Source organism: Photinus pyralis, unplaced genomic scaffold, assembly GCF_008802855.1.
Source record: "Photinus pyralis isolate 1611_PpyrPB1 unplaced genomic scaffold, Ppyr1.3 Ppyr1.4_LG4, whole genome shotgun sequence".
Taxonomy (NCBI): Eukaryota; Metazoa; Arthropoda; class Insecta; order Coleoptera; family Lampyridae; genus Photinus; species Photinus pyralis.
In genome coordinates this window covers 49,142,607-49,169,541 of record NW_022170511.1, presented here as the reverse complement: position 1 = coordinate 49,169,541, position 26,935 = coordinate 49,142,607, and the positions used below count along the sequence as shown (strand labels likewise).

Genomic DNA, 26,935 nt, shown 5'->3' with positions numbered 1-26,935 from the left:
ATAACGCACACGACGCATTACGAAATTAAATATTTTTACGTGTTATGGTCGTATCAGGGTGTTACATGACCGCATGCAAAAAAAATCGGGTGCTAGAGGGGATCAAGACAAGCACTTTTTCCAAATAAACCGAGGGTCCAACTTGTTTCGTTTGGGAGCCACCCCCAAAGCAGTGGTGAAATTTGGATTTCTTCTTTAATGTTTTTCTCAGCAATCATAAGAGTTACAAAGATGCGTGGCACGTCTTTGAATTTAGAAAAATGGAAATCTACTTAAAAAGCATTTTCGCACCACCCGCAGCTCACAACAAATTTCGTGGAATTCTCTCTATTTTCGTTGTCCGGCCAAGAATTGCAGTGGAAACTTTTTTTCCGAATTTTCAAAAACTAATTCCAGATTCGTCATTTTCATGTACAAAAACCCCCAGATACCAAATTTCGTCGAAATCAGAATTTTTTTTCTCACCTCCAGTAGGGGTGACTCCACCATCGGTAAAATCTTATCGGTGGCTAGGTACCACATTCTCTTTGTCGGCACATAGTTCCGATGTCCGGTTCACTCGCAATTCGCATTTTGGAGGATTTTGCTAAAATTTGGCACAAAATAGTACTCAATTTTTGGATACTTCTCATAGCTCGAGCTTCTATTGGCGACACGAGAAAGAGTGATCGCGATTCGAGATCTAAGAAACTGTTGGGCGCCCAAAGCTGATTAACCCTCAAAGCGCACCGTGCAAAAGGCGGTTCATTTCGCCCCTAAAAAACACTTCCGCCACGCATGAGTTGAGTTCCTTAACAAGATGTTTCCGACGACACCTATTTGAAAACAATCGCAGAAAACTGTAAAAGAAGATGGAAAAAACAGAAAAATCTCTAGGTTAGTATAACACGCTCGGGGATGATGCCCAGATGTCGCCGACCGATCTTGTAGCCCCGTCCCTAAAGTTGTTAATTATACGGCCCCGGTTGGTACAAGTCCTCGTCTTTTTACAAAAATTCTTCTACGGGCTCGCATTTACTGCCAGCCAGACAACCAGCTAATCAACCAAAGTGACATTAAAAGCTACCTTTTTAGCGTATTTCCACAAAAAAATGCGCTATTGTGGCCACTGTGTCCGTCCGCCCATCTGTCTGTCCGTCCGCTCGTTCGTTGAGACGCTACTAGTTCTTTATCTTAAGCGCTATTGTTCTACTTTTTTCGCTATTTGGTTCGTTATGGTGGCGAGGCTTGCACCAAAGGAAGGAATTTTTTCTGCGTATTTGGATAAGTTTTTGAATGAAATTTGATACATAGGCACTTGGAATAAATGAAAATCTAACGCCAGTTTCAACATTTTATTTTGCGCACGTGCAGTGCCAACTTTTTTATCTATGGACGCATTTAAATGAAATTTGATACATAAGCACTTGGAAGAAAGGAAAATCTAACGTTAGTTTCAAAATTTACATTTACGCATGAGCAGTTCCAGCTTTCTTATTTAGAAAAGCATTGAAATGAAATTCTTCTTATAAACTGAAATTGAAGTAGCACGTAAAAAATGAATTGCGCATTTGCAACGCTGTCTTTCATATTTGTGGCCGGATTTTTACGATTTTAACAGAAGTTGTATCTTACAAATGGGAAATGAATGCAAGTGGAAATGCGCTTTTTGTAAATCGTTCACGATTACTTTTTAACTTGTTACAAATAAATTTGCAAAAATGCGCTAAAAATCCGGTGTTCGGTAGATTGAAACCATCGAATTCCCATTGTGGTTGCTTCTAAAAAATGACCACAATGCGTTCTGAGCATAAGTTGATGACCATAACACGGAAAAATATTTAATTTCGGTGTTTGGTCGTGTTACTTCGTCCATAACGCGTTATGTGCGTTATTTTTAGTAGGAGAGCTGGTAACATTTTTGGGTAGGTATTTGAGGCACTCTGGAAACTTGTCCAACACGTCTCCAATAACACCCAAACACCGAATTGCAGACCTGGCTGAGGATTTGCGGGACTAACACTTCGCCAGGTGCCTTCACAGTTTGAAAAAAAAACATATACGCTTGAAATCAGGAGTCTGTGGTCCTGCGTCATTGATTTGTGTATCAATTACAGACATACGCTAAAACAAATCAATGCCGCAGGGCCAAGAGCTCCTGATTTGAAGTGTATACTGCCCGCAGTAAATACATGAACAGGAATATTGTCTTTTTGTCGGAATAAGAAACGTTTTCAGTTTTCAGCGTGCCTCAAATACCTACCCAAAAATGTCCACCACCTCTCGGACTATTACGCTCATTGAGCGTTTACGATATTTGTGCGTATCATATACAATACACCAACTCGAAGTGCGCAACTCATTTTTGTTATAAAATAAGTCAAAACAGTAGAATTGATCAAATCTCTGCAACAAAAAGTTCGGTCAACGGTAACATTTATAATAATTAACACATCATGAAACACGTAGGTATATAGCTACCGATAACTTATAGCGTATTACTTACATCATCCGCACACAGTTTATTCTGCGTAGATTTCGAGATTTTGATTTTGTCCTGTTGGAAGAGTTTATTGTTATGGATCCTTTAAAACGTACCAAATAACCTTATTAGCCGAGTGTGGTACAATTGCGCGGCGTGACTCATTTACACAGTATTCCAGAGTATTTTGCCTCATAGTGCGATCTTTGATATAACATTCAGTTTTTGGTATGGGAACTATTTTTTCGTTTATTAGAACTGCCTGACTAAATTTCCGATCAATTTTCTCTGAGGTTGCACAAACGTAATGAAAATGTACGGTTTTTTAAAAAGTGTAAAGTATTGACATTTCATCTATTTTCTGCACTATGTGCCCTGTAGCTGTATACACGGTTTCTGGTAGCCGTCCGTTAGAGGTCTTTGTGGATAGACATTTTCAACAACACGTATTTTACCCATTTCCATTCATGATGATCGGATTTGGATTGTTGTATCTTCTGAGAGTAAAGATTTTAGGTATGCCTTTTGTGGGGGTTTAAGGTGATGTTCCACCTGTTAAACCAGTTCTGCAGCTCATTTGTTGCTCTTGGGAGCGTTGATATTGCGCCATTTAGGTCGTGGTGTTGAGTAATTCTTGCCGTATCATCAGAAAACATTACCAGCGGACGTACTGGGGGATCAGGAATATAGTTGATCTGATGAAACTCATCATGTAATTTCGTCAGAAATCCAAAAAATGAAACAACTGGGTGCTCCAATTTAAAATAAGGAAGTTAATGTCGACTTATGAAGTAACCGGAGTTGTATGACTTGGAAAATAAGTTTCGTTTTTTTTTATTTTTCTTTCTCTTAATATTATTCGAATATTTCTGATCCTTTTCGTTTTTTCTATTCTTTGTGTCTTTAGAATTATCGTATTCATTTGCTTCTTAAAATCTTTCTTTCTACGCAATATTTTTATTTATTTTGACACTTTTTATTGCGTCAGGTGCCGTATTTTTGTTAATTTAAGACTTTATACCTTGCCGTATGAAAAGCTCGTAAATGTCTGTCTGTCATGGTAACATGATGCCTTGTAGTAGCTGGTAGCAAAAGAATTGTATTCGATACATACGTTTGAAAAAAAACCATTTTTTAAATCAGGCCGAAGGAAAATGTGAAGTTATCAAATCGTAATCTACTGCGACACACCTTTTATTGCTCATTTGTAACCAACCTTATCTAAATTGCTAGCATAAGTTGGCAAATTTAATAAATAATAAATGGAATGGGTACAACACACGTTCATTAATTTATCTCTTTTTTCCACAAAATGCAAAATTATTGACACTGTTGAAGTATCTCTTTATTTTGTCGGTGTTTTACCCGGTTGCTGTCACGAATGATGTGCAGTGAATTGGGCCCCATGTACTGGCATAGTAAGGATAAAAATCGTTTTCAAGAAGTTTACGTCTTGGACATTGTGTGTTTCATCCAATACATGCGTAAATAACGCTTTTGGTTTGGTGACCAATTTTGTTATTTCGGGCGCATTCAGATCTCATCCCGCGCAGATACCATCCGTTGAATAAAGTCGTTTGTAGCGCAACCCACGAAAGTGGGCGCTTATGTCTTGTCGTTCCGTGCTATTATAGCTCAGTTCTCAGACCTCTTCGGGTTTTCGCTATATGAAAGCTTACGAGTTCTAGGTGCACAACTATCAAAAGTTAACTCCAATCTCATGACTTTCTTGCGGTCAAAATCGTTATTTATGCCTCCCAATTTTGTTGGGAAAAAGATCAAACTCGACTGCTCGATGACCAAGAAATGATGTGATTTTTTTGGTGACCTAAATATTTTTTTCCCAAAGGATGTCAAAATCAATACTTATGCATCAATTTTCTTGGAAAACTTCATTGCTTAATGCCCATGAAGTAGTCCATATGTATTTTTGGTGCTCAACAAATTTTTGGGCATAAAATATCCAAATTGTTATTTACGTACGGCTTTAGATTTTCGCTGTATGAAAGTTCCATATGTGCATACTATCAAAAATTAATTATTATATCTATCACTTTATGGCCTAAAAGCGATATATTATTCTAAATCCTTATTTATGCTCAATTTACTTAGGAAAAAAACCAAACTCGATTGTTCGATGCCCAAGTCATTTGTAGACCTCCCTTATACATATAGATACTACGTATTGCAGGTGGTAAAAAGATAATTAAAATGATCATAATATATTGTGTATATTATTTATGCGCCCACGACCTGGGAAACGCAACCACGCACAATAACCTAACTCTATTAATGATAGAAAATACCCTATTAAATCCCTCTTTCAATTTGAAATACTTTTTTAATTAATATCGCGGATCGCCACTTAAACTTGTTGAAGTTTTCTATCTCTTCTTTTGTTAAATTTTTTAGGAAATATTTGATCATTTATGAGCATGCTATATTGTGTCATAGTAAGAAATTTTCAAGAGCAAGGCACTTCGAATACAAAAAAACCTTTTTAATTCCATTAAACTTCAAACTCCATGAGGGAAATTTTTAGAACTGATGAGGGGCTGTCTAGAACGCTCGCCAAGAACATTTTTATTTCTTGAAACAGACCTTAGTCAGAGCTCCAATCTTCTACAAGAGTTTTAAAAATTTGTCTAAAGCGTTGACCGGAAACCAGTAACAATAATAAAACTATAGAGGATTGCCCGCCAGCAGATTAGAGTTTTGGTTAAGATTCAATCCGAATCAAATTTTGTGCTAAACCTTAAAATTAAAAGGTTAAGAGGATTCGTAATATTTGAAATGCCAAAGGAAGTATTGAATTTATTTAAAAAAATTTGAGTTCTAATTAGAATTTCGTATAACCCCTTAAATTTATACTTCCAGCAAAGGCAAACACATGGCATATAGTAAACAGCAAATCTGCGCATCAGCAGACTACTCAATGCCAACTTTTTATTTACGGAGATTGTTTATTGACATTTTAACCACAAATGGGTAAAGATAAACATATCGCAGGCCAATACAAACTTACTTTGTAAATCACCTATATTTGTTATGGTAAGCAACTTTAACAAAATTGCTAATATGTGTGACATTAACACTTGCTCAGTATCTGATCTTAAAAGATTGATGGAATATTTTTAATCTTATTTTTAATCTTTAAGTTTAATATCATTTAATTTGGTTTTTATTAGGTTAGCGGTTAAGACATTAGTATATTTAGTTATTGTGCTTTCTTAGATTAGTAATTGTCCTATAATTGGAATTTGATTCTGTTGGGCAATAAATCATATTATTATTATTATTATATATCGCATGTAGTAAAAATTCAATATGCGCATGCGCAGACTGCTGAAACTCAATTTTCTTACTTATATCTACCAACATATACCTTTTTTTTTAAATTTTAACTGAATATAAGTAGATGTCTCTAGCACAGGGAAACACATCGCAAATAGTGAAAATCAAATGTACGCATGCGCAGACTAAGCAATGCTGTTAGGAATCTAATAATTATAGTTTTATATAATCATTTTAGGTGCCAAATGATAAAAACTGTTTTGTTTGGTTACCGTGAGATCCACCTGCCCCATCTTTCTGCATCTCACAAGTACCATTTCGAGTTGTCTCCCAAATGATAATTAGGTTAATTAAACACCCGTAGCTATCCTTTTAAATGGAAACAGGAAAGTCCTTTCTTTGAACTGTATACCAGAAAACCAGACATTTTGTAATTAAATCCATCGAACATGCTGTTCAAAATACCCATTTCAACTAGCTTAGATACCAGTAGTTACCTCTGTCAATAACTTGCGAGAGTTTCTGATGTGCCATCCTGTATATTAAAGTGCAAAAGAATTCAGATCAAACCGGAAATCAAAATTTTTGAAACATGTCTTCATCCGTACTAAGAGAAGACTGCATATGGTAACATCAATAATCAGCACGAAGTATCGATTGCTTCTAAGGGATGAACATTCAGTGCTGTTTGAATGTATTACAAAATTTATTTATAAGGCATGAAACTGTTAAATTTCACGCTCAATATACTCGGTTTTAAGTAAACAGGATTAAGGATAGTTTTATGGCCAATTAGTTCGTCCGTGTCGTATCGCTGTCAAGTAGAAAATGGAAACCTGATACTTTGAAGACCGTGGACCCTCTTGCCTCTCACAGAAATCAGAACTGTCCTACATATGAAAGTCGAACGCAATTATTTCAAAATGTTAACGTACCAAAAAAAGCGATTTCATTCCGCTATCATGCGAGCAATTTTTTTTCGGATTTTTAAACACTCAAACGCGAGGCTTTAAAACACTAATAACGTCACGTTTTACAAGAGACGGCGGCGCACCTGACTCGGCTCAAACTTAGGGGCGATTGGATTGGAAGGGGGTGATTCTCGCTACCAGGCTCGCGACACGTCCACTAAGCCCTTAATCTGGGTTTCCTTTAGGATTTTAGGAAGTCATTTATCAGTCACATATTACACTACCAGGTGTTCTAAACATAAAACAAAACATTTAATCCTTGGAAGACTTTACAAAATTAAAAGTGATCACTAACGCACCGAAACAGAATGCAAAAAAATAATGTCGCTGAAAACTCGATTATGTATTAAACTGTAAACGTTGGAATTAAATTTGTTTATATTCGGTACGTGAAAGGATTCGACGAATAAAAGAAAAATATCTGCACCAGTTTAGCCACTGTGGGGCACAGTAAATCGCGAGTACTTTCTTTAACAACCTGATCCTGGATAATCTTAGATGCGCTATCAAGTTTTATACCATAATTCCCGAGCACAATTTTAATGATCCTTTAATCCTTAGTATTACTCCGATCTAAGAGGAATTAATGCTTGGCAAATTTCTTGTCACGCCTTCAAAACATTGTCATTTGAATAAGTTCACAAATCATTAAAGCTAACTATTATTTATATTTTCATTTTATCACAAACAGATTTAGCGGTTGCCATAATTTATACTGAAAGATACTTTCGGGTTTCATTCGCAGGTGTCACGCATACTGTCGCGCTCTATTATGTTTGCAAAGGAGGTACTACGGTTAAATTTATTTGAAAATGATTAATTTTCTACGGAGAGCGATAAAATAATTCACGCATGGCGCATATTGAAAACTAATGAAAAATTGCGAGAATTTGAAAAATTGCATGAGAATGTAGCAAGTGTCAGATCGCGCCTGTACCTATGACAGCGCCCCTATAGCTGCAGATTAACGAATTATTCCATCTCGCCGACCCCATTTTAGTCATCTACCCTATAACACAAGTTGCCATTCTGTTCTTCTCAAGTTATAACAACATATCCATATAGAAGATTTGATTGATCGACTGAACGTATAAAAGAGCTATCAATGTATTGAATAAATGTTTTGTACGGAACATGCATGAATTAGCCCTCAAAATGACCCATAGATTCAAAGGAATTAATTCATATTGTGTTACTGTAGCTAATCGTGATTACAATTGTAATATGTTGTTCCTAATTCACTCGATATTAGAAGTGATGTGTAAAGGTTAGGTGTATCAGTATCTTATGTGGAATTTTAATGGGCTTACCGAATTGATTTACGCATTTACCACCACCATTTGTTATTATTCTAAGCAAATTTAACTCTTTCTATGTACCGTTGCAACAATGGAAGTGATAGTAGTATCCTAGGTACATAGTATGTAAGTATTTGGCATTAGCCGTCCTGCTTCACATAATCTTCTAATTCATCACCCATGAAGTTGATGTGAATAAATGTTAAATTATAATTAATAGGGAGTAAGTGCATATCATGGTCCTTCGCACACATGTGTTTTGCAGATATTTCAGTGCACATAATTTAAGCTTAAATGCATCCATGGACCAAGTGAGTGAAAGGTACCTTTATTCACGAGAAATTACTTTACGAGTTCTGTACATTTTTTAGCGCATTTTTTCAAATTTATTTGTCAAAAGGTAGCTTTCTCACTTTGGCCGGCTGGCGGGCTGGCTGGCTGGCAGCAAGTGCGGGATCGTAGAAGAATGCTTGTAGAAAGACGAGGAGTGTACATGTGCATTGTACGTGCCGGGACCGTGTAATTAACAACTTTAGGGATGGGGCTATATGATGTGGGGTCCTCAAAAGTTTCTTACAGCTCTAATCGCGGTCTCTCTTTCTCGTGTCGCCAATAGAAGCTCGAGTTATGAGAAGTACCCGAAAATTGAGTACTATTTTGTGGCGGGTTTGTAGCGAAATCCACCAAAAAGGCGAATTGCGAATTCAATATCAAAAATCAAACTGATGATCTTTGTTTGCAAAATTAAAGTTCTCAAGAACATAAATATTTCTGTTCGGTCTCTTCAAGATGTCACCCAACGATATGGTTACTTTCCTAAATTAAGGCCTAAAATTTATTCCCCAACGTAACGATGCCGGTAACTAGAATGTGATATTCAAAAATTAATAACATCAACACTAACTACCTCACACCGATCCGCCACAATAAATTAAACAACATTCCACAGGCATTTAACTAAAAATTTAAACTACCGTTTACGATGTGTTGATGGAAGAGGGTAATTACAACAGGAACTGGAAGTCCTTGACGAAACGTATATGATATGTCATTGGCGTCAAAACTGGTACACTCTTAATGGGATAATGGAAGAGGTATGAATGGGAATCACATGTTTTACTACTCAAAAATGATCCACTGTTAATACCCGATATGTTTTTCAGCCACAGGTACTCTTTTTGCGTATTTTTTAATATTTTATTTTAATAGCTTATGTAACAAGGAGGTTGAATACTCCTGTAGAGTGTACACGATGGGGAGTCGGTTACATCGTCCCGACTCCCGAGTGGTTCATTCCTTCAGAATAGTTGTGAATAAATACGACTCCAAGTACCTAGTTGTAGAATATCCATTGTAATAATAATACCTACGTAATGGTTTTGAAATTCAGGACCATCGTCTGCCTTCATCTAGTTAAAAAAAGAATTCTATTAGTTTCGCAAGGAACATTTTTCCAAATCTCACTCAAATACAATTAATGTGTTGTCAGCATTTTATTTATTGCCATCCATATTTGAAGCTTCTAGACGGCTAGAAATTATCTCCCTTCCATAAAAATAAAATGGCCCGATCATAACTAGGTGATTATTTGTAACCACCATATAGTACGATTAACCAGCTTGTTCTACAAAATGCGATGACAAACTTTGACAATCGTCAGGTAATAGTCGTAGGTCTGAACGCATCATGATGCGTTGTAAGTACCACTTTAATATTGGGCTCTTATCATGACAGTTATAAGTATGGCACGATGTCATCCTTTTTTGAAAATTTTTATCAGGCAATTCAAGTTCGACGTTGATTAACGTTTTTTGATGTTATCTGTATTGGATAGCATCTCTTGAAGGATTAATTTAGACGTCTTGAATGTATCTTGAGTAAGGATTAAAGCTAGTTTGGAGAGTACTTCATTTGAGCAACTACTGCACCCGCTTTTTAAATCGACGTAAAGATAAAAAATAATTCAGAATTCCACTTATGATCAAAACGCAGCTTCCCTTAATACCCCGTATATTGCAGCATCTAGGTCCATCGGATCATAATTCCTTGACCAAAATTGTGCGCAAGTACCGTTGCCATGTTTCTGTTTAAATATTTCTGATCACCAGTGGCGTGCTGTATTCCAGTGGCGTATCAAACTTATGTCTTTTTAAATGGAAAATCCCATATTTTATTAAATAATCTAAAAATACTTGAAAAGTACATATTTTTTTACTTAACAAATTATACCCTTAACTTTCACGATTTCGATGTTTAGATGCATCCAAATACAGACCAACACTTCACCGATAACAATATTTTATATACGAAGTACAAAAGGCTTGTACCAAGTATTCCGGAGACTGAAAGGAGCAACTTATTACAGACATAATACTTGCACAAACATAACAAATGAAAGATACACACTGTATACATTGGCTACAAACAAAAACATTCGATCAGTACCACAACTCTGGTTACAACAAGTACTCTCAATATACAGAGTAATCCACTAGTTTAGACGTTATCTTAGTATACGTTTCTTTTACGATGTTCTTTGTTTCGCCGACGGAGGTCGTGCAGATGTTTTCAGTGGTATTTCTAGCTATTCCTTCTTTAAGTTTATCTCGCTCGCGCAGTTGTATTTCTTCCCCTCGGCGAAGTTTCGGCTTTCGCACTGATTACATGTAAATGTTTTCTTTTGGTCTGACTTTGTGTCTTTCTTCTGATGTCTGTGGTGGCTCCAGTGAATCGTTTTTACGAATCCGCATTTGCATATTATAAACAATACGAGGTATATTACATTATTACGGAGCATTTTTTCCTATTACGTATTTTTTTAGGACTTTATCTTCACTCAACACTCGACTGTAACCTTCCCTCAACCTTTACTCATAGATTTCTCATAGTTTCTTTTGGATTACCTTTTACGTTGTATGTACCCGTACGTGGATTTTTGTTTGGACCCGCCATCTAATTAAGTATTGGTTTTGGCGCGTCAATTAATAGACGAGTTTCTACCTTACCGACAGAATCCGTTGAAATTAATTCCGTGTTACCGCCTACTTACCTGGAGCTTTCAAGATAGGTCGTAACTGCAAGTATAACGAACCTCCTTCGGAGACTAACGATCTTGTAAATCGCTTCGTTACACCTGATACTGCGTACTTTGTTATTGCAGCTACCGAAGATTTGATTTTATCAATATCGAGGCCCGATGTTACTTACGATTATTTGTGTGACTACGAAGATTCATTTCTGTTAGTTTGATTACATTGTATCCTTCACATACGTTATGTTATACCGATATTAATTACCGAGTTTTTGTCTGAAGCCGATATTTACAAGTGTTACTCACGTTATTTGTTTTACTCCGAAGTATTGGCTCATATTATCTTGTTTATGTTTTGATTTGATTAGATGAATAGAAATTTAGTTATTTGCACTTTGTGAAGTGCTTTTATACCCACAGATTGTAAGGATAACCGGTGGTTGATCAAAATTTTGCTTTTGCTAGTGTAAAGTCATTCGAATTATTGATTCTTATGGACTATCAATTATAGTTTTTATATCCGATTGCCTCAGTGTTAGACGTTAGCATTGCTATTTCGCAATATTGTATGCGCAGCGCGATTCACTGCCCCTTTTATTTGTTTGTGATGTGATCCCATACACATTTGGTGAACGCGCTTTTCTGAATTCAGACGACTGCTACGACTAGAATTCAAAGGTACATTTTTGGTTTTCGATACAATCGAATTGTAATTATTACATTTGCTTGATATTCACTTAACGATTATAGTTTATATATATAAATATTATATGTATATAGTTTTGGTTAATCAAAAATCATAATGCAACAAACGTATAAAATGTTTAAGCGAAATACGGTAGAACTTGAAATTATGAGAAGCGAAATATAGATTTTCGGCAATAACTGTTTTTGTAAGAGACACAGAAAAAAGTCGACATCATAGAGAACTAAATAGCAAAAAAGGAGCTGTTCAGATAAAGATCTGAAAGGAACACAGTTGTAGGGATGGACAGATGGACGGACGGACGGACCCACGGCATCTTTTTAATTTGTGGACGCTAATACCTTGGCTCTGCATACGCGCAATCCATTTTTGACTTACGTTTTAAATTTGTTCTTATAAAAACCATCTTAAAATTTCAGAAAAATTAATCCACTGATAAACAAGTTGAATTTGCGCATGCGCAGTATATTTTTTATATATGGGCTCAATTGAGTTTTATAAGTACTACCTTCTGTTAGCATTTTCAAGAAAATTGTCTACAGATAGAAAAGTTGACTGCGCAATCCTTGACGTGTGTTTTAAATTCTTTTTGTAAGAAACATCATCAGTTAAAATTTCAGAAAACAGTGGTACACAGGCAATAAAGTTAGATCTGCGCGTAAGTAATCAATTTTTGGACATGTACCTATATGTATGCATTCATTTTCCATTTGTAAGATGCAATTTCTGTTAGTATGGGAGCTAGCACGAAATCCACTGAACGAGAATGATCAAAATTTTAACCGATGGAGTTCCATTTTGTCCTATCAGAGTATGCTAAAATCGATCGTCTGCCGCCTCAGGTCATATGACTTAAGGCGCTGCGGGTACTTCTTGCGGTACCAATTCTAAAAGGTTGTTTTTCGAGAAAATAAGTTATACACCTAATGAAAACGTTGATGATAGCTCTTAAAAAAATATTGAAAAAAATCGCGGGCATTTGATAACTCCGTAAAAAAACAATTCTTAGTCGGTTTTTCACGAACTTTCTACGGATATAACTAGGTTACCGTTGGATAAATGAAGCTGATTTTCAGAAGGATTGGTTCGAATGTGAGCCTGGACATGCGCAATAATTATTTTACGTGTTTTTAATCCGTCCACAAATAAAGTGCACAACCTATTCTTTGACACGTCATTTCAATTTGATTTTACAAAAAGCATCTTAGCTTATAGATTCTATAAGCACAATAAACGGCAAGTGTAAAATTATTATGATACAAATTGATTTTTTACATAACTTTTTGAGTAATAACGCAGAAAAATCCTTCCTTGGTGCACGCCTCGATACCATAACGAACCAAATAGCGAAAAAAGTAGAACAATAGCTCTTAAGATAAACATACAGCAATGACACACCAATAGGGACGAATACACGGACGGACGGACACAGTGGCCACAATAGCGCATTTTATTTTTATTTTTGTGGATATGCGCTAGAAATGTATCCCTGCCTCTTTACTTGTTCTACAATACCCGCCAATTCGTTCATTTTACAGAATGGCAATCAACTTTATTTTTATGACATCTACAATTTCCAATTTCATTGCAAATGCCGACGATTGGCACGACGGAAACGTTTGATTATTTCTTGTGGTTTTTAATAAAATATCTTATCCGGAGCCGGGCATAAAGTTACGTATGTACCTAAAGCATAACTTGTTTTTATTACGCCGTAAAAGCTTCATTATGCTTTCGTTACATAAAGTAATAATTATTCTACCTTGTGGTAGAATTGATTCGATTTGTTTATTGATAGTTCTCTTAAATCAAAGCTAAAAGAGTAGTTAAACATGTTATATTATCCGCACAAGTTTTCGTTTCTCTACCCTTAGTCTAGGCGATAAAGGCATCTAACTGGACATTTTGAAGTGGAAAAGAAAAAGTGGTGGAATATGTTCAGTTAGCTGTCAGAAACAACATATTAAAAATTCCACCCCCCAGGCCCTGTGCTAAAGGCTCCAGCCACTCCACCACCACCCAGAAACCGCGTTTTTGTCCTTTTTGGCTGATATCTCGCGATCTATGAGGTCTAGATGAAATATTTTTAGCTGAAAATATTTCTCGTGAAATTTCAGACAAGGTGGATACTCAGAACTTAGTCTAGGTCTACCTCTTAGCCTAGAAAATTCATAAAAGGGGGCGAAAATCATCAATTGCCGTACTTTTTTGCGGTTTTTTGCAAATATATCGCGACCTTTAGGGCTAGATGAAATATGTTTAGCTGAAAATGTTCCTCGTGAAATTTCTTATAAGGTAGATACTCAGAAGTTAGCCTAGAAAATTCATAAAAGGAGGCGAAAATCATTAATTTTCGTGCTTTTTTGCGTTTTTTTGCAAATATATCGCTACCTTCGGGGCTAGATGAAATATGTTTAGCTAAAAATGCTCTTCGTGCAATTTCATACGAGGTAGGTAACTGAAGAGTTGACGTAAAGTCACCTTCCACCTTCAACTTTCATGTGTGAGGAAATATTAATTGTAAAACAAAGTATTTCTATATACCATTTATTCACGTAAAAACAGTATTTTTCTATCAAAATATTCACACATTCATTTATATCTCAACGTAATCATTCTCCTCTGCGGATTCCACTTCTTCAGGCTCTTCCACCAATTTTTTCTTTTCCACTTCAAAATGTCCAATTTGCCAATTTTAAAGTCTCTATCGCCTAGACTACCTCTCAAAAACCAATTTAGATATAGGGATCTAATTTCATACTACCCTTATCACACACAGAACAATACACATGTTTTTCTCTTGCGTGCTACAACTACAACCGTACTGTTCCGTGTGAAAGAGAAGGACGCAGCATAACAGTTGCGCGTGGTGTACGTATCGATGCAAGAGAGTGCGCATGCGCTCTCTCCATGTGATAGAAGCAGACAGAAACATTAATTACATTAACTTCAATTAAGGGTAGTCTTTTGACTTAATTTTTTTGGGCAACTACTTGCAATGTGTTTGTTAACACATTAAGGTTGCAAAAAAATGTAGTTTACTCGGTGAACAGATGGGCGAAGAATGATCTTATGTTGGATATAGACCATTGGTAATCATTTAAAAAATAAATTATTCGCATTTTGAAACTTGGTCTGAATTTTTCAACACCCCGTACAAATTTTTTGACATTTTTTTAATATGAAAATGAGTATATTTTCCATCAAATTTACTCACAATTTACTCACTCAAAACGAATAAACCCATTTGAAATAAGGTTTGAGGCAATTTCTGGTCGTAGACGCAACTGAAAATGTTTTGGCTCAAACTCAAATGGGTTCAATCCGTTCAACACGACTTTTCATAAACCTAATTCGCGTTAGTTTTGTGTTAAGCAAAAGCTTGGGATTTCGTTTATTGGAATTTGGAAAACTATTTATTATTCGACATCATAAATCAACTGACTCTAACAATTATATTTGATTTGATAGATTAGAGGGTGTCACATAATATGCGAAGAATTATTGTTTATCAAGCTTATTGAGGGAAGAACTACTGCCAGTAAATTATTCATAACCAGACATAATGTGAGGGTGGTTTGAGGTGGAAAAATTGTGTTTGGGTTTGTACTGATGGAATACCATTAAAAATTTTGTAAATTAATCAATTTTAACGTTTTTCAATTTATGCGATAGAAATGCTTCTCTTAAACATATAAAACGAGGCTCAGGTATATTAAGAATGTCTAGATGTATAAATAAACAAACTAACTGAACCTGACCTTCTAACTAAAGGCACGATGTGTGCACAATGATACAAGAAGTAAATAAGAACTACAATATGAGGAACGGAACGGGACTGCCATAAGAGTATGAATAATGCAAATTTAAATAAAAATAATAACATGCACGTACCATTCAATATGGCACTTACAAGATTAACATTGTTAGAAAATTCGATAAACTATGAAACTGTATAGGGAGTCGGGTAGACTCAAAATAAAAAGAATCTTCTTGCTCTAAGCTGCCTTCAAAAGAATCTTAATAATGTGTTAAGACGCGCGACATTTCTTTGTTGTTTTATTGACTTAACTTTATGGGCTCGTGTGTCTTAAGTAAATATAATTTCCACAAGTACGGTGTTTCTGGTTTTTTGTATACACTGCGAGTTAATGTTATCATTACATTCCACGGAAATTATCTCTTGGATTCCGTTTTGGTACACCCAACTTTCGTGTCACCAATTGTTCGAATTTATGGGAAGCTACCTACCATCAGTAAAGATGCGCTGAATTTTGATACAATGATTCAAATTCAAAACGCACAATGTCTTTTTTAAAGAGAAAAACAACAGATAAAATATTTACTTAAATATACAAGGGTTATAAATTTGATGTCAAGTATATTTTAACTTTCCCTTTATAAGATGTTAAATTCACTTAGTAACCGCATAATCTGAGAATGTCGTGGTTAATTCCATTTTAATCTGAATTTAAACGGACATAAAAGCCGCAAGTTTATTCTTTGTTGATGTTAAACAAATCAAACTTTCATTTAAAATATACGCATACAGCGAATAATGAACGATATAAAGACCATTAGCAGTAAACCTCAAAATCAACATTTCGTGTTAGAACCTTTACAAATCTATAAATACAATTATATAATAGGGATCCCGTGTTTATTTGCACATAGAATCCGTACTATGTGTAAAGATTAGTTAGCGATTAACCAATGATTGTATAAGCTTACCGTTAACTCTGCTTTATATATCATTAATCACACGATGGTTAAAAGTTGTATCGGAATTTGTAACAATTATCCTAAGCGCATTCGTTTGAAGACACTATTTAGAGATTCATGACGATGGCCCGTTGAAATATCACCTACTCCTCCCTGCTCTAATTGCTTCCTAACGAACCGTGTCAGCAGATAATTTTTTTAGCACTGCTACTTAACACATGCTAGAAGATACATTGACTACCTTATGGTGGTTGACGGTTTTACGAGCGTGATTTATATGTTGTAGCTGAATACCGAGTGGTAACCACAATTTTCGACATAACTGATGCCATACATTCATTTGTAGCTGATATTTCATTCCAAATCCCCCTTAGTAAATAAATTCCTTCATGTAGAATATAATTACTAAAAAAAACGATCTAAAAATAACACCTCTACGCCTGTAAAAGATATCACGAAAAAAGAGCGACTTCCACGATAAGTGGGTAAGTTAGTGGTTGTAAATTCGTACATATAACCGTAAACTTATCGTGATGGGTGGCAGTAAATGCTCAAAATAAATTATTGCTTAATTTTAAAGCTCTCTTGTCATTCCTAAACGAGACTAAAAATTTGTACTATAACAATTGAGTTGAGAATTGGCGCTCATGCCACAAGTAACCCTATTCTGTTCATCAAATTGTACCAAAAGATTTAGCATGTGCTGCCTACCTCGATAAAGCTGCTAGCGTCGACGTTCACTTACTTATGCAAAATACGGCGTTCTCCACCACTGCCACCGTCATTACCCAAAAAAGTCTATAGTCATATTTATCAAATACAACCTTTATCAGTTTTTTACGTGGTTTTATAACCCCACACCTTCACTTTCTCCGTTATTTCCGTGACAAGTCAAAAAATTACTGTATGACCATTGTAACGGCCCAAAAAATCAAACGTTCCGTTTTCACCGTGTATCTCAGAAACAAACGTAACCAGTTTTATTCTGTTTGTGGTGTTAAAAGTTTCACACAAATATGGCATAGGGTTGCGAAAACAGCAAATCTCTATCATTAAAAACAGCTGATACACTTCAGTTGCAACCAAAATAGGACACACGGTACAATACAAAATCTGATCATGCAAATGGTTCTCATAGGTCGATTCCTTTGGGAATAATAAAATTACTTCCAAAAAAAATTCGTTAATTCCTACAATAATCAGACACTACTTTATACAAATCAAAAAATGCAGACGTGGGTGAGATTCCCTTCAGGTTACAACTGGTCTCATTTCTCCTTGGAAAATCCTGCTCCTTTTAGAAATATGGAAACAGACCACGTCAATGGTACAGTTGACTCTCTGTGATGAATGCAAAACAAAAATGTCCCTATACATTGCGAATCCGAGTAAACCGGTTTTATACTCGAGATCGTGATTGTGCATTGGAAGAAAATGTTAATGTGTCGATATTACTTTTGTCCAATTTATTAAATAGGCCTTGTTGCAGGTAAATGAACCGATTCATTGTCTTTAAATTCCCTGTCATATGCCTTTGTATGCAAAATTTTATTTATCGCACAAGGCCCTGTCGAAAGACGTCACTCATACTAAATAAATAAAGATTTATATTATTTGATTCTTGTCAATATTCCTAACTATGTTGATATTTATTTCGACACACAAAACAAGTGCAATATCTTAGGCTATGACCATTGCTGACTCCACCGTTAGCTAAAAATATGTATTTTTAGTCTCATTTGATAGATATAAATCCCCAATTAATGCAACAAAGAAGTGTTTTTCATAATCACTTCTGGATGACACTCAAATTTGGCCAAAATTTTCAATTATTCACTAATTTTATTTATGTTTACGGAGCATTTGAGCCCATAATCAAAGGTATAATGTAGTGCAAAAAACATATTACGAAATGTAACATTTGAAAGCGTCCAGCCCCCCCACCCCCAACTTAAACTTAGAAAAATATTATCGCTTAATCGTGATGACGCTAGCTTTGATCAAGTGGTGCAATTTGAGCGCATAACCAGATGTTAATGGGTTGGAATAGTTACCGGTAGCAAAATGCGCTATAGGATATCTTTTTACCGCGCATTTTAGCACATACCTACGTGTGCAATTAACTTTAAAAAAATCTTTTTCTAATATGAAGGAATTGTTCTCATTTACTCATTTTAGGTAATAATGTCATGGAAACAGTTGGTTTTAGGGTAAATTCGTTGCTGTTCGCACTTAGAGTTATGTGGGCGGTCAGAAAACGAGCCTTATCGCGATGGTCTACGTGCCGGTTGTTGCGTACAGCTTTTTTACCGTTTTGACAAAGGCAAGCGGAATTAGTTCAAGATATAGTATAAAGCAATCAAATATGAATGTTGTAGGGAAATGTCAGAAGCGGGACTATTTACGTCGTGATTTATGTGTACAAAGGAAAATAAGTTATGGCCCAAAGAATCTTATAAATATGAAACTTAGCATTGCGCAGTGTACGCATGCGCACACCCGATGTTTAGATAAAATATGCAATATCTTTGCCTTTAGTGGAAAAATTTTTAGATAAAAGTTAAAACAAATATCTCTATAAATAAGAGTTGATATTGCGCAGTGTGCGCATGGGCACAGCTGATTTGTACAATATGCGGTGAGATTGTCTTTACTAGAAGAATCTGTGGTTAAAATTTAAAAAAAAATCTGGATAAATAAGAAAATAGACAAAGCGCAGCCTGCGCATGCGCACATTAAGCGTTAAAATTTTTCGTGGTGAGGTGCCAGAGCCACAAATTACAGAATGCAAAATAACGAATTAAATATTGTGTAAACTGTAGGCGTAGTAAGACCTCGGACGGACGGACGGATTAAAAAGTGACCATAATAGCGCCTTTCAACATGAATTGGAAAACGCGTAAAAAAAAATGTTCAGTGACTAGGTAAGTTATTTAGAGTTCGTCGGTATCGTGATATCTAGATCCAAATAACCCTGTTTTGTTACAATTCCTTCATAACGGTGTAGTCATGACAAATATTTCGGTGCTGTTGGTAATTTACAGTTATGGACAGAGTAATTAAATCGAACGAAGGCATTTTTAGAGGCATCTGCAATGTGTGGGAATATCCTCCTCTCAGTTCTGCAGATATTTGCACAGAAGGTTTTGACATCACCAGTGGATATGTCTGGCACTGACGTTCCACTTGCCCTTTATGGGTACCCTCTTTGATAAGGGGTCCGAAAGAAGGGCGTTCGGTAGTTGGTAGAAAACAATTCCTTTTGGCACCACTAAAGGCGTGCGTATGCACAATCTGACACCAATAGATTGCTGCATGTAAAAGTTATGCACGTTTTACTTTGAAAAACAACATCTCGGGAAATAATGGGGGAGGGGGGGGGCTTAAGACAGCGAAATTTGATGGCCCTCTGACACCACTTCCTCAGGTATATGCTAATTATTGCAAAAAAATCTAGGACTCTAGGACATTTCTCCAAAAAGTAGATTCGGACAGATCGACGGAACAATTTTTTTTTATTCTTAAAAAATGGGCTACAAAATAGAGAATGGAATGTTCCTATTTCAAAAAACCAAGATGGCACCACTTCCGTTATTTACGGAAGCGGCGCCATCTTGAAATTATTGTACTTGTATTTCAATTCGCAGTGGTCGATTATATAGGTGTAAATCAAATTTCAATTTCAGGATTAAAAACTTTTAACGAACAAGCTATGTGAATGTCGCTGTATATTATTTCAAGGTGTTGTATTGGAAGGTTAATGAGATTGTTTAATAAACCAATACCTACTCGGTTTACGCGAACGTCTGTAATGTTCAAAAAAATTTATTGCTCCATATTTTAAGAGGCTATAGAGACAGATATTTTACAGTAGATAAGGAAGCTGGTTCTGTTCATGCGTGACACACCCACACTGAATTTCGTTTCATTGACAGGACCTACTATTAAAATTTCACAAAAATCGCTATATCTAATTGTATGAGGTCGCCTTTTTTTACCGTTCCCGATCCACAAGAATCCCTGTAACTTTTGTTCCTATTGTCTATTGATGGTTCTTTCCTAAACCATAAAGAAGTCCAAATTTCGAACAAGCGGCGGCTGATAAAAAGAGTATTGCTCACACGGACGAGCGGTTGGAAAATAAGGATCACTACAAAAAATCCATAAAAGTGATCCCTGACCGTAGATTAGTTCGGGTCCGGGTCCGTGTTTTACCCACACCCTGTACCAACAACGTTGACATAGATTTTAAATTAAGACACGGTAACATAAAAAGTGTACAACCTAATACACCTTTATTTATAGAATAATAAATAACAGTCCTTATGAATAAAATATGGTCTCGTGGAAGCTGAAAGAACCCGTAATTTGTAAGTATAGTTCCCGCAAGCTGCTGATGATATCAGCATTTACACTAATTTATGAACCAATGTCATACAATGTGGAATTGTTGTCCTCTCTTGCCTCAACCATCTGACCCGAAATCCATTGAAAAGAAAAGTTTTGAAATACTACCACTAAAGTAGTTGTACAAATAACTATTTGTCCAACTAGTTTAGAAGGTGATATTTTTTTTCATGAATTTGCAGTTTGATTAATGAGGGCAAAGCCCGAGTTAATCAAGCAAATTCATGGAAAAAAGACACTTTCAACACGTGTTGTACACGAAATTTTTTTGCATACTGATCCATAATAACCCACAATTGAATAATTTTATTGACATTCGCGATTTACTGTCACTCAAAAATGGATGCTATTGTTCATAGACAGGATTAAACTCCATGGAAACGCATAGTAAAAATCGTGAAAACAAGTACCACTTTCCATACGATTTTTCACTTATAATTGCACAAGAGGTTTGTATTTTACCGAGTAAATTTAGGTTGTTTAGGTAATGAAAATCTGTTGCCTAGCAATTACACGAGAAAAACTGTCAACTAATAAAAATGCGACACCGAAGGTGGAGCATTTTTAGGTTGACAGTTTTTCGAGTTCAATTGCTAAAAGGAAACAGATTTGAATTGCAACAACCCACATTTACTCGGTTTAAATACAAACCTCGAGTGTAATTCGGCAGGACAATTTAAGGAACAAGAAATTCACCAAACTAATCAATTATTGACAGACGTCAAACTAATCATATGGGAAAGGATAATGCGATAATTGGTTCGAAAATGAATAAGTGAAAAAACCACTAGTGCATTTGTCGCTGGAAAAGTTGCAGGTAACTTTTGCCCAAGGTTGTTTTATTAGAAAGGTTGTCTGGTAACTCTAAACCAATAGAATGCTTGCATTTTGAAGGCGGGAAAACGTCGTCCAGAATACACATTTAAAATTGCTCATAGGTTACAATGCTAATAAAAGGGGTAAAACATTTAGTTTTTGCAGTATATTTTTGGATTTATATGGGTATATGTATATAAGGGTGGATCTTATATTGGAAATCTTGGAAGTTTATCGACTTCCACCTTTGAAAGCAAAGTATTGAAAAAATGAGTGTGGTGCGTAAGCTGTTTTACATTGCACGAGGACTTGTGAAAATGTAATCAAATTTAATTTTAGAGGTGGAAATGGATAAAATTCCGCGTTCTACAAAATAGGAACCACCCCTATGTACCAATACCTAGCCTTTGGGATTTAAAACTCTAAACATTCTTTAGCGGATGACGCCAAATAAAATGCTGTTGCGTTTTATGGAATATGTATATTTATAGTATGTACAAAATGGTAACCGAGGTGCACACGGCGAGCTCTGTCGTTGGGGTGGGCCCAGATGCAGGTCTTTTGACTGATGGAGTGTGGCGCGAGGTCGAGCTGGCAAGGCGACCTGGTTCTGCAGGTGGAGAAGGAAAAAAGGAAAAAGGCCAACGTGTTTCATTCCTCCGGCACCCCTGACTACAGGGATACCGGAGGCGGGCTGCTCAGGGCTTGCTTTTTGTTTCTTGAAGTGCAGTCGAAGCAGAAATGGCGTTGCACTTTGCAGAGTTCGTGGCTCTGCTTTTAAACGTTTGCGGCCAGGGACGCTACGCTTTCATCGGTTAGCCGTTTTGACCAATGAGGGCGCAGCACATTTTAGTTTGCCGCCGGATGTGAAACATTTTCTTACCCATTCTTTAAGAACGGTAGAGTCCTTGGGAAACGTAAAAACCGAGATTTTATTTACACCAGGATGAGGAATTTTAGTGTTACCGCCACTCATCTAAAAAAATACTTAATTATAACATACAAAAGTGCATATAATTGATGAACTAATCTTTCAATCACGGCTATGAAAACCCACAAAATTCACAACTAAATGTCTTTATATTGCACCAAACAGGTATCTACAGCTAATATATGTCCTTATGCACTTCAAATTTCAACAAATTTTAAACAAATAAACTATAACTCAAGAAAAATAAGCACCCGCGCGACTACAAACAACGTTGAACGTCAATGTCTGAATTCTCGATGACGTATACATTCCGTCCCTCCCGCTTCCGCCCACATAGTTACCAGGTAACCTTTGGAATAAAATAACCTTGACTTTTGCCGCTGTCAAGGTGACAATTGCACTGCGGCTTATGCGATTTTTTATACATGAGTTGAATTGTCGTTAAAAAAAGTCCGATAATTTTATCACTATGTAAAAAAAATAAGACCACCACTATTATTTCATTTTTGCGCGACTGATCGAGGTTTTATAAGCAAACTCATTTTATGCTACAGTTTCATTATGGAGGCCAAAGCCAAAATGATTATATAAGCGCTACTTTTTTTCAAAAACACGCTAAAAGCCATTTAAAGTTCATTATCAACTTTGTCGATGAAGAGTTCAATTTTTGGAGTTGTGTTATGATGAAATATAAGGTAGAATGGCACTCAAAGATTTGTTGAATTACCTACCTTCTTCATCTTATCGTTAATACAAGATCTTGACGTTTTATTCTACCTTACCTATATTTCATCATAACACAACTCAAACAAGTTAAAAAGTAATCGTAAACGATTTACATAAAGCGCATTTCCACTTGCATTCATTTCCCATTTATAAGATGCAACTTCTGTTAAAATCGTAAAAATCCGGCCACAAATATGAAAGATAGCGTTGCACATGGGCAATCCATTTTTGACGTGCTACTTCAATTTCAGTTTATGAGAAGAAATTCATTTCAATGCTTTTCTAAATAAGAAAGTTGGAACTGCGCATGCGCAAACCTAAATTTTGAAACTAATGTTAGATTTTCCTTTGTTCCAAGCGCCTAAGTATCAAATTTCATTTAAATGGTTCCATAGATAAAAAAGTTGGCACTGCGCATGCGCAAAATAAAATTTTGAAACTGGCGCTAGATTTTCCTTTATTCCAAGTGCTTATGTATCACATTTCATTTAAATTCTTCCATAAATAAAAAAGTTGGCACTGCGCATGCGCAAAGCCAAATTTTGAAACTGGCGTTTGATTTTCCTTTATCCCAAGTGCCTATGTATCAAATTTCGTGTAAATTCTTCCGCAAATAAAAAAGTTGGCACTGCGCATGCGCAAAACCACATTTTGAAATTGGCGTTTGATTTTCCTTTATTCCAAGTGCCTATGTATCAAATTTCATTCAAATACTTTTATAAGTAAAAAAAGTTTGCAATTCGGTTTATAAATGGTCGAGATGCGAAAAGGGCACTGTGAATTTTGAATCGATTCGATCCAACTTTTGGCATTGCGTATTATATGGCTAAACCTATGCCCATATTGAATTTCATGCAATTCAGTTCATAACTAACGGAGATGTAAAAGCGATCGAACATTTCTAAACAAAGTTATCGTTCACACGGACAGATAGATGGACAGACCGACAAAGGAACAGACGGACAGACCAGCATGCAGACGACAGATAGCAATGCAAAATTATAAACGATCTCTAGGATCGTTAATAAACGGCAAAAGTGTAAAATTATGGAACATGTAAAAAACGGTTTTTGTTTTTTTTACAATAACTTTTTTTGTAAGCGGTACAGAAAAAATTCCTTCCTTGGTACAAGACTCGACACCATAACGAACCAAATAGCGAAAAAAGTAGAAGAATAGCTCTTAAGATAAAGAACTAGTAGCGTCGCAAAACGAGCGGACGGACGGACGGACGGACAGCCGGCCGGACGGACGGACGGACGGACGGACGGACAAAGTGGCCACGATAGCGCATTTTTTTTTTATTTTTGTGGAAATGCGCTAAAAATGGAGCTCTTCCTCAACCTTAATAAAAAATCGTTGAGTTTCATTCTACCTCTTATTTCACCATTCATTGCCAACTTACAGAAAATCTATTCAAAGTAAAGACCTTTATTAACACATGCGAAATATAACACATCAAAAAGCACTTTTTGTATGGCGAATTGGGCACACGGCGAAATTGACCAACGACCAACTATCCTTACGGCGAATTGGTGGCGGCGAAACGGCAATGGTGAAACGTAACGACGAATTGTCCTAGACCCATAGATTAATTATGTCTTCGGTATGTCAATAATAGGAAATTAGGAAATTGCGCCATGCCAGTTTTTTGGAATAGGTATATGTACAATGTATCGGGCGATCAAAAATGAGTGACTGTCGAGTCGCCTTTGAAAGTTGAAGTTAAGTACGATTTCCCATGTAAACAAAAATTCCAAAGGTGACTCGACGGTCACTCATTTTTGATCGCAATGTACATATATTACAATGCGATCAAAAATGAGTTGCTGTGGAGTTACCTTTGGAATTTTTGTTTACATGGTAAATCGTATTTAACTTTAACTTCCAAAGGCGACTCGACAGCAACTCATTTTTGATCGCCCGTTACTTGATTTCTATTGTTGTGACTTTCTTGATATTATGTACCTATTATTATTATTGTGGAGACAGCGAGCAATGAAATATTTATGTTACAGTTTGGGCCGAAACCGGCGATTTTCGTGACGCCCACTCCGCTATGTCAGGATCTGGGGGCATGGACCATTCTCAACTTTCATTTCCAACAACTCCCAGAAACAGAACACGAGACAGAAAAGGTAATGAAATTTAAATGTATATGAAATCTATTTAAAAAAGAATCCTTCCTTTCTTTTTTGAAATCTTAATACATTATTTTTAATTTATTGGCAAAGGCACATGGTGAAGTAATAAATAAAGATTACATACAGCAAAGCTTTTGGATTCGAAAATAATCTTTGTTTATAAAGTTCTTTAAATTAAATATGTTCGAGTGACATTTGCAATTCTTTTCGTTTTTGAAAGGACACTTTTACAGTGTTCATAAATAAATAATTAGTCGTCATTAGGAATGTTAAAAATGTTGAAACTGTTTGATGCCGAAGCTCAACAATATTATGTATACAGGTACGGGGAATTTTCCAATTTTAAACTAGTAATTCGCCCAAGTTTAAATGTTGTTTGCTTTTCAGGTTTGTTTTATTCCCATAAATTAAAATTTGTGTTGGCAGATGATAAGGCTGTACTGGATGTGAATAGGCGAATTGAGTAAATAACATTATTAATTTATGACTGAATTGATGTGCTATATAAAAAATAAGACATGAAATGAGATTTTGGAGAACAACAAAACGTATTTTTAGATTGACCCTACGTGTAAACAATCAATAACCCAGTTTTTTTAATGTAAACGGTTGTCCTGAAAGGAGTTTACGATCAAGAGTTAGTTATTCTTTGTCATAAAATGAAAAATATCAATTTTCCCCCTTGCAATAACCATGTATATCCATTGCGGGAGATTTGAAGCGGAAAAGTGATCCATATTTAACTCCCACAACAAAAGAAAAGCACTGACAGCTCTCATTTGGAAATGTAATAGTCAAGAAAATTACGAAAATGTATAGTTTACTACGACCACAGATCTACACATACAACAGATTGCTAACCTTATGCATTTTATGGGAAACACATTTAGGTATACTTAAAAGCGCCCTCTATTGAGCAGCACATAATGCACACTTAGTGAAGTGACAGACGAAAATCGTAAAACGTCAAGTAGCGGAAAAACCGTTTTTAGTTTGAAGACATTATTTTTGCATAATCGCTCGATGGGGCGGAAGATAGATTTGGATAGCACCTGACCATTAAGTCGCACGCATATGCCATTATTACACATATCGGCGGTGTGGTTCTCTTGGATCAATGAGAATGAGTAGATAAGGTGATTGCATGCAAGCAAAAATGTTACTACATGTACTTACCTACCTCAAAGATTAATTACAGTAGCTAAGTAAGACACAAAAATCGGCAATATAGTAGATACTTCATAGGAAACTTGAAAACGAAAGGCTCGCAAGCAACAAATTAACTAGTCCGAAACAAATCCCAAAATAAATTCACTGTTAACGGAGGAATTACTACTGATTACAAATAGAAAATGTCTTCAAACTATAAACGGTTTTCCGCTACTTGACGTTTGGCGTTTTCCGTCTGTCACTTCACTAAGCGTGCAT

At 35.9% G+C, this 26,935-nt stretch overlaps 1 protein-coding gene across 1 annotated transcript in view; it reads left to right on the top strand.

Annotated features, from left to right (window-relative positions):
- Nucleotides 1–25,515, top strand: part of LOC116169213 (pituitary homeobox homolog Ptx1-like) — a 53,357-nt gene extending 27,842 nt beyond the window's left edge. The window contains exon 4 of the mRNA XM_031485241.1: nucleotides 25,382–25,515. Coding sequence (XP_031341101.1) covers nucleotides 25,382–25,515 — 134 coding nt within the window. The remainder of the gene's footprint in view (nucleotides 1–25,381) is intronic.
- The last annotated feature ends 1,420 nt before the right edge of the window (nucleotides 25,516–26,935 follow it).